Source organism: Hylobates moloch, unplaced genomic scaffold, assembly GCF_009828535.3.
Source record: "Hylobates moloch isolate HMO894 unplaced genomic scaffold, HMol_V3 SCAFFOLD_8, whole genome shotgun sequence".
Taxonomy (NCBI): Eukaryota; Metazoa; Chordata; class Mammalia; order Primates; family Hylobatidae; genus Hylobates; species Hylobates moloch.
Window position 1 is genome coordinate 41766182 of NW_026652283.1, and position 8544 is coordinate 41774725.

Here is an 8544-nt window from a genome sequence, read left to right on the forward strand (position 1 = left end):
ATGGAATCCCTGAAGAGTGGCTCAAAGGCCTTTCTCTTTACCATGGCCTGTGCTGCCTTCTTTACTGATGCCATGAAGTTAGTCCATCCTGAGGTCTAACCCCTTGTGATGGTGTGGAACTCACATGGGGAAGGCAGACATTTGCCCACCTGGGCCTTCAACTCTCCTTCACTTGGAGCTGGCCTCTCCCCATCATGCCAGCTTCCCTGTGTGTGAATGGCTGTGTGTGTGTGTGTGTGTGTGAATGAGGTATGTGTGTGTGTGAATGGGGTGTGTGAATGAGGTGTGTGTGTGAATGAGGTGTGTGTGTGAATGGGGGTGTGTGTGAATGGGGTGTGTGTGAATGATGTGCGTGTGAATGGGGTGTGTGTGTGCATGTGAATGGGGTGGGTGTGTGTGTATGTGTGAATGGGGTGTGTGTGTGTGTGAGTGGGGTATGTGTTAGAATGGGGTGTGTGTGTGAATGGGTGTGTGTGAATGGGGTGTGTGTGTGAATGGGTGTGTGTGTGAATGGGTGTGTGTGTGAAAGGGGTGCGTGTGTGTGAGGTGTGTGTGAATGAGGTGTGTGTGAATGAGGTGTGTGTGAATGGGGTGTGTGTGTGAATGGGGTGTGTGTGTGTGAATGGGGTGTGTGTGTGAATGGGGTGTGTGTGTGAACGGGGTGTGTGTGTGGTTGATGAGTATCCGTGTGAGAACACAGGAGTTGGGGCTGCTCCTTCTCTTTGCCTCCTCGCGCAGCCACCTGAGGTCTTGGACTTCCATCCTAGCTCTCAGCCCATTAGAGGCTGCTGCCTCTGGGCTAGACTCGGGGTCTGACCTCACACTCCATGCCTAGGATTTCAGTCTGGGGGCCCAGTTCCCATCTGCCATTCCGGGCTTGGCCATCAGCCTCTTCCTAGAGGCCCAGGATGGGTGGATTCGGCAGGAGTATGGGGAGGGAAGGAAGAGCTTAGCTTCCTTCCCTGTGGGGACCCTGTAAGGCACAGCAGACTGGGCTGGGCCTGGCTCCTGGGCTTCAGCCTCCAGCCTCCACTCACACCCTCTTCTTCCTCAGGATCATCTTCTCCACGCCCCTGGCCATCATTGCCTACTTCCTCATCTGGTTCGTGCCCGACTTGCCACACGGCCAGACCTATTGGTACCTGCTTTTCTATTGCCTCTTTGAGACGATGGTCACGGTGAGTGTGGGTAACTCCCTTGGGTGTCTCTAGGGGCCGGGAGGAGGGCGGTCCTTGGGGCCCCCAGGGTTGGTACCGGAAGCTACATCGGTGTGTCCACCCGCCTGACCGGCCAGTGACCTGTCTTCCATGCCAGTGTTTCCATGTTCCCTACTCGGCTCTCACCATGTTCATCAGCACCGAGCAGACGGAGCGGGATTCTGCCACCGCCTATCGTGAGTCTCCCCAGCCCACCCGACCCCACCCTCCAGGGACCCTCCAGCCACACTTCTTCCCTTGCGGGTCCAGCTCTTTGCTCTGCTCTAGAGTGTGGGTGTGAAACCATCTTAAAAATAACTCAATCCCCTTATTGCTCAGATGAGACCTGGAGAGGTACATATGCGTTCAAACCAAGGTGTCACCTACCCCACTACCTCTACCCACCCTGCCTGGAGCTACCGCTGGGCTCCCACCCATTTGACCTTCCTCCCTGGGCCCACAACCCATGAGGCCCCTCCAAAACACCTCCTTTTCTCCTGCTAGGTATGACTGTGGAAGTGCTGGGCACAGTGCTGGGCACGGCGATCCAGGGGCAAATCGTGGGCCAAGCAGACACGCCTTGTTTCCAGGACTTCAATAGCTCTACAGTAGCTTCACAAAGTGCCAACCATACACATGGCACCACCTCACACAGGGAAACGGTGAGGCCCTGGGCAGGGCAGGGATTTGGGGAGATAAGGTACAATGAGATGGTTTGTAGTCATCCTAAAGATAGTAACAGCTAGTGTTTATTAAATAAATGTTGGGCATTTGATATACATAACAATTAATAGACCCGATATACCTACTTTGCAGAAAAAGAAACTGAAGCTTAGAGAGGCTGAATAAGTTGCCCAGAGTCATAAAGTTAGTGAATTGCAGAGATTTGGGAAGATTTGAATTCTGGACTGTCAGACGCTGCAGCCTGGTTTCAATTTTTTTCCTCTTATTATTGTTTGTAGAGATGGGGTCTTGCCAAGTTGCCCAGGCTGGTCTCAAACTCCTGGGATTACAGGTGTGAGGGCTGCCCTCAACCAGCCTGGTTTCTGAGCATGTTGTGAATCTTAACTGTCCAGCCTTGGGAAGCAACAGCAGGCCCGGGATGATCCTCCCATCTCACACATGGAGACAGTACGCTCCCAGAGGGGAGGGGACTGGCCCAAGATCATTGAGTGGGGCTGCTGGAACTGGGGTGCTGGGATGAGCTCAAACTGACCATCCTTGTATGTTGCCTTCACCTCCTTATAGCAAAAGGCATACCTGCTGGCAGCGGGGGTCATTGTCTGTATCTATATAATCTGTGCTGTCATCCTGATCCTGGGCGTGCGGGAGCAGAGAGGTAAGGGGGTGCCTGGGAAGGGGTGCAGGCCTCAGCATGGACAGCTGTGTCTTTCTGCCTGGCCCTCAGGCTTTGGGAGGGGTCTCTGCTCCTTCCTCACTGTCTGCTCTGGCCCCCAGAACCCTATGAAGCCCAGCGGGCTGAGCCAATCGCCTACTTCCGGGGCCTACGGCTGGTCATGAGCCATGGCCCATACATCAAGCTTATTACCGGCTTCCTCTTCACCTCCTTGGCTTTCATGGTGAGTGGGTTCATGACATGCTCAGCCTGAGAACGGGGTGTAATGGGAGCAGGGTGAGCAGAGGTCTCTGGGGCTCGGGGGATGTCTTGGGGAGGCTCAGCCCCAACATCACCTCCTTCCTTGCATTTTCTTCCCTACCTTGCCCCATGCCCAGCTGGTGGAGGGGAACTTTGTCTTGTTTTGCACCTACACCTTGGGCTTCCGCAATGAATTCCAGAATCTACTCCTGGCCATCATGGTGAGTGGGGCCTGAGCAGGCGCGGGCAGCCTGGGCTGAGGTGGCATAGGCTGTGGAATGGTTCATGGAATAGGCAGAGGATGTTTCTCAGGCTGGCCCAAGGTCATGAAAGGATGAGGGAGGCTTCTCAGGATATTTGGTTGGACCTTGCGAAGGCAGGACCGTGAAAGAAAGAGTTTGAGGTTAGATGTCTGAGTAGCGAGCACAGCAAAAGCAAGCGCGAGGACACCAGGAACTTGGCTCAGAGGTTTGAGAGGGCAGCAGACAAGGTGGGCCTGGACCAGCTCTGAGCTCCCCTGGGGAGCCGCCGAAGGTGCCTGTCATCTTCGTTGCTGCCCACATGATGGCATCTGGCTGCTCTTGGGCAGGGCTGGGAGCCCTTTGGGGTTCTGGGAAGGGCAGGAGGGGCTCTGTGGCTCTAAAGCACCTCCCTTTAACCCCCTTTGTCCGTCCACAGCTCTCAGCCACTTTCACCATTCCCATCTGGCAGTGGTTCCTGACCCGGTTTGGCAAGAAGACAGCTGTATATGTCGGGATCTCAGTGAGTGGGGTTGAAGAGCAGAGCCTGGGTTGAGTTGGGGATGTCTGGTGGGAACCTCCCAGCTGACTCATCTTCCTGCACCCCCTTCCCTAGTCAGCAGTGCCATTTCTCATCTTGGTGGCCCTCATGGAGAGTAACCTCATCATTACATATGTGGTAGCTGTGGCAGCTGGCATCAGTGTGGCAGCTGCCTTCTTACTACCCTGGTAGGTATATACAGGCCCCCCTCCTCGGGTATCTCCAGCCCCTAGTCCCCAGTTTTGAAGCTCCTTGGGGAGAGTTCTATGCGGTGTTCTCCCACAGGCCATTCTGTGAGTCCAGGTTAGGAGTGGGGGAGGTCTGTCCTGTACAGTTGTACAGGTAGTGAGCTTTGCAAGCACACCTAGTCAGAGTGAAAAATGGGGGCTATAATCTGGCCTGGGCTCCACTTGCCACGCTGAGCACCTCCAGGCAGGGTTACTTCCTCTTAGAGCAAGAGGCCTTTTCTTATTCAAGTGAAGGTGCCATATCCTCACTGAGCTGTGTACCCATGGTACTGCAAGCTTCCAGAGGGCCACCTCTTCTCATTAACACAGAGGCCCATTAGATGGGCCGGTCCTCATGGCTGTCACTACTCTGCGCAGGTCCATGCTGCCTGATGTCATCGATGACTTCCATCTGAAGCAGCCCCACTTCCATGGAACCGAGCCCATCTTCTTCTCCTTCTACGTCTTCTTCACCAAGTTTGCCTCTGGAGTGTCACTGGGCATTTCCACCCTCAGTCTGGAGTGAGTGGGGTGGGGACCTGGGGCAGGACTGGGCAGGGCCAGGCCCCAGGTGCCCCATCTTCACCGTTCTCCTGCCCCCGGGTCCCATAGCTTTGCAGGGTACCAGACCCGTGGCTGCTCGCAGCCGGAACGTGTCAAGTTGACACTGAACATGCTCGTGACCGTGGCTCCCATAGCTCTCATCCTGCTGGGCCTGCTACTCTTCAAAATGTACCCCATTGATGAGGAGAGGCGGCGGCAGAATAAGAAGGCCCTGCAGGCACTGAGGTGAGTGGGGAGGGGACGGGATGCTGGAGGAGGGGACGCCACCGTGTCTAAACCCTCAATTTGTGTCTCCTGTGGCCAAGTCCAGACTCACCCCCCGCACATCTTCTCTGGACAGCTGTAACACTTGAGTACGCACCAGGCATTGTGTTAAGTGGTCTTACCTTTATTCAACAAATACATACTGGCTGCCTACTATGTGCTAGGCAACAAGACAAAAATCTCTGTCCTTAAGGAGCCTGTTATAGGACGTGTGCATCCATCACCTCCCATAGCCCTCCAACAACCCTAAGTATCAGGTTCTTAGGGTTTCCCCTCTGCAGGTGGAGAAGTTGAGGTTTCAGTAGGAAGAGTACCTGGCCCAGCTGAAAGGGGTGGAGCTGAGGTTTGAGCCTCAACATTCCGGCTCCAGAGACTGCGCTCTTCATCAGCCTCCTGGCATATAGGACCTCGAGTGTGGCCTGAACCCTGCATCTGGGGAAACCAGTGGGCAGGCTGGAGTGAGTCATGACAGCCCATTAGCCAGCCCAGGCGAGAGTGTAGATCTAGGGTTTGCGGTACCCTGTGTGCAGCAAGGACAATAAACAGGCCAACCAACAGTTGAAAGTGGGAGTGAGCAAACTCTGTGTCCCGTGGTTCACTTTAGTCCGACAGCAGGGCCAAGATCACATGAGGAAGGAGGCAGGTGGGGCTGAGGAGGGGTAAGGATGGATGCTTCCTCCAACCCATCTCCTCTGGCTCTTGCAGGGACGAGGCCAGCAGCTCTGGCTGCTCAGAAACAGACTCCACAGAGCTGGCTAGCATCCTCTAGGGCCCGTCACGTTGCCCGAAGCCACCATGCAGAAGGCCACAGGAGGGATCAGGACCTGTCTGCCGGCTTGCTGAGCAGCTGGACTGCAGGTCCTAGGAAGGGAACTGAAGACTCAAGGAGGTGGCCCAGGACACTTGCTGTGCTCACTGTGGGGCCGGCTGCTCTGTGGCCTCCTGCCTCCCCTCTGCCTGCCTGTGGGGCCAAGCCCTGGGGTTGCCACTGTGAATATGCCAAGGACTGATCGGGCCTAGCCTGGAACACTAATGTAGAAATCTTTTTTTACAGAACCTAATTAATAACTTAATGACTGTGTACATAGCAATGTGTGTGTATGTATATGTCTGTGAGCTATTAATGTTATTAATTTTCATAAAAGCTGGAAAACAGCTGCCTGTTTCTGTCTGTGTCCTCAGCCACTCACTGAGCCCTTCTGCCTTAAGACTCCGTTAGAGAACACACTGAGCCCCAGGTGCTACTGGGTGGGGGCGAACATGTCTGGAGTTGTGGCTGGAGTGCAGTGGCGCAATCTCGGCTCAGGCAATCCTTCTTTCTGCTTCACCCTCCCGAGTAGCTGGGACTACAGGCATGCACCACCACGCCTGGCTGATTTTTAAATTTTTTTGTAGAGATGGAGGTCTCACTGTGTCACCCAGGCCAATCCTTCCCACTGGACTCAAGCAATCCTCCTGCATTAGCCTCCCAAAGTAGTGGGATTACAGGTGTGAGCCACTGCACCTGGCCTCTTGCTAAGTCAGGACTGTTCTTATTTGAAAGGTAAGAACACCCTAGTGTAGGGAGGGATTTAGCTAAAGTCACGCAGCCTTGAGTGAGCTAACTGGAATTTTATCCCGACTCTGTAAGACTCCAATACCGTAGTCACCGTCTACTTCCCTGTGTCTGAGAATGACCAGGGGACCGGCAGACAGACGCTTGCTCTGGGTGTGCCTGTACACTGTGCTTCCTGCCTGGTGCGTGCCTGAGCCTGCAGGGCTGGCGGGGCTGGAGGCCTGCGGGGTCCCTGGAGACTGGTGGTTCTTTCTTCACAACTGTTACTGATGGTATTGAAAGGTGAGAATGTACCTGCTGGATGTGTGTATCAGATGAGGGAGGATTTTACCACAGATGCACTGGTGACAAAAAAAAAACCAAACACCTCCAGTAGGGAACAGAGTGGTGGGGAAGGCCTAGTTGGGAGCACTTGGCTAACTTCCATGGTATGAATAAGTCCCACCATAGCCAATTTCAAGTTATCCATGGTTGTTCTACTTTGAACATTTCCTAAACATGTAGTAGTTGGCTTTTAGAAGCTGGTAGGAGCTTGCCTAACACACCACTGGGTCTCACACTTAGGCCAAGCCCCCAAAATCACAAGAAGGCAAAGCTGGAAGGCTCAGGAGCTACTAGTCAAATCTCCTGATTTTATAAATAGATAAATGAGGCCCAGACAAGAGAAGCTCTTAGGCTATTCTGGTTTGGTTCTTACCTTGAGTATGGGGCTCCGTTTTGGGTGGGAGGGGGGTCCACCATTTTTACTGATGAAGTTCTGCCAGGTTACTTTGATAAATTACATTAAGCGTTACTAACAGGCATGGTCACATGTGCGTAATAAGTATGAATTCAGTTAGTCTTCAGATAGTTGTCAGAACTTCCCTATGAGGAAGGTATTATTGTCATCCTCCCGTTAGAGATAAGGAAACTGACGCAGGGAAAAGTTAAGTAACCTGCTCAAGGTCATTGCACAGTCACTGGAAGAGCTGATACTTGAATTGAGGTTGGCTATAGTGCCTGGGCTCTTAACCACTACTTAAGGCTGTTAGGTGAACCAGTGGTTTTGTCAACACCAAGGCAAGTCACACACTGTCTTTGTATCCGCCATCTCATGTCAGGCTGTCTGGGCAAGGCAGGAGCCTAGAGTCTGGTCTGGCCTCTGGAGCTAGCCTGCCCAGAGACTCTGAGATAATGTTTATAGAAGCCCACTTATACCTCCTCTCTCCCTCCTCTCTAACCAGTAACCACCAAGTCCTGTCTTTAAAAAAAAAAAAAATAAAGTTTTCAGCTGGGCGCAGTGGCTCACACCTGTAATCCCAGCACTTTGGGAGGCCGAGGCGGGCTGATTACTTGAGGTAAGGAGTTCGAGACCAGCCTGGCCAACATGGTGAAACCCCGTCTCTACTAAAAATACAAAATTTAGCCAGGTGTGGTGGCTCATGCCTGTAATCCCAGCTACTTGGGAGGCAGAGGCAGGAGAATCGCTTGAACCCGGGAGGCAGCAGTTGCAATGAGCTGAGATGGCGCCACTGCATTCCAGCCTAGGGGACAGAGAGAACCAGTCTCAAAACAGAAACAAACCAAAAACAAACAAACAAAAACAAAACTAGCCAGGGGTGGTGGCACATGCCTGTAATCCCAACTACTTGGGAGGCTGAGGGCAGGAGAATGGCTTGAGCTGGGAGGTGGTGGTTGCAAAGAGCCGAGACCATGCCATTGCACTCCAGCCTGGGCAACAGAGCAAGACTCTGCCTAAAAAAAAAAAAAAGTTTTCCAAACCACTCAAGCTTGTTTCTTTCCTATCCCTACGATTCCTTCTCAGGCATTATGCTCTCTTACCTGGGTGAATAGACCAGCATCCTGTCTGGTCTCCTTGACTTTAATTTGATCTCCTCACCTTCTTTCTGCAAACTATCCAAGATAACTCAGTAGCTCTCCTGTTTAGAAACCTTTCTGTAAGCTGGGTGTAGTGGCTCTGCCTGTAATCCCAGCTACTGGGGAGGCTGAGGTGTGAGCATTACGAGGCCAGGAGTTCACGACCAGCCTGGGCAACATAGTGAGACCCTGATTCTATAAAATAAAAAACAATTAGCCAGGTGTGGTGGCTTGCACCTTGTAGTTCCAACTACTGAGGCAGCTGAAGCAGGAGGATCTCTTGAGCCCAGGAATCTGAGGCTGCAGTGACCTATGATTGCGCCACTGCACTCCAGCCTGGGGAACAGAGGGAGACCCTGTCTCAAACAAAACAAAAAGTTACCTAGAAATCCTTCTGTGAGTTCCTGTCTGAGACCCCTACTGACCTCCCCAGGCCCAGATCTAGACACAGCTCTTTTTGCAGGCCACCTGCCTGACCCTGGTCTTGTAGCTCCTGCTGCAGCT

The 8544-nt window shown here is 53.1% G+C and overlaps 1 protein-coding gene across 2 annotated transcripts in view; it reads left to right on the forward strand.

The window, feature by feature from the left end:
• Positions 1 to 5793, forward strand: part of MFSD2A (MFSD2 lysolipid transporter A, lysophospholipid) — an 18907-nt gene extending 13114 nt beyond the window's left edge. For both annotated transcript variants that reach the window (XM_032160386.2, XM_032160388.2), the window contains exons 4-14: positions 1055 to 1178; positions 1315 to 1393; positions 1701 to 1858; positions 2445 to 2535; positions 2655 to 2776; positions 2931 to 3014; positions 3472 to 3555; positions 3649 to 3761; positions 4179 to 4322; positions 4413 to 4589; positions 5334 to 5793. In XM_032160386.2, coding sequence (XP_032016277.1) covers positions 1055 to 1178; positions 1315 to 1393; positions 1701 to 1858; positions 2445 to 2535; positions 2655 to 2776; positions 2931 to 3014; positions 3472 to 3555; positions 3649 to 3761; positions 4179 to 4322; positions 4413 to 4589; positions 5334 to 5397 — 1240 coding nt within the window. In that variant the 3' untranslated portion in view covers positions 5398 to 5793. The remainder of the gene's footprint in view (positions 1 to 1054; positions 1179 to 1314; positions 1394 to 1700; positions 1859 to 2444; positions 2536 to 2654; positions 2777 to 2930; positions 3015 to 3471; positions 3556 to 3648; positions 3762 to 4178; positions 4323 to 4412; positions 4590 to 5333) is intronic.
• Positions 5794 to 8544: the final 2751 nt, after the last annotated feature.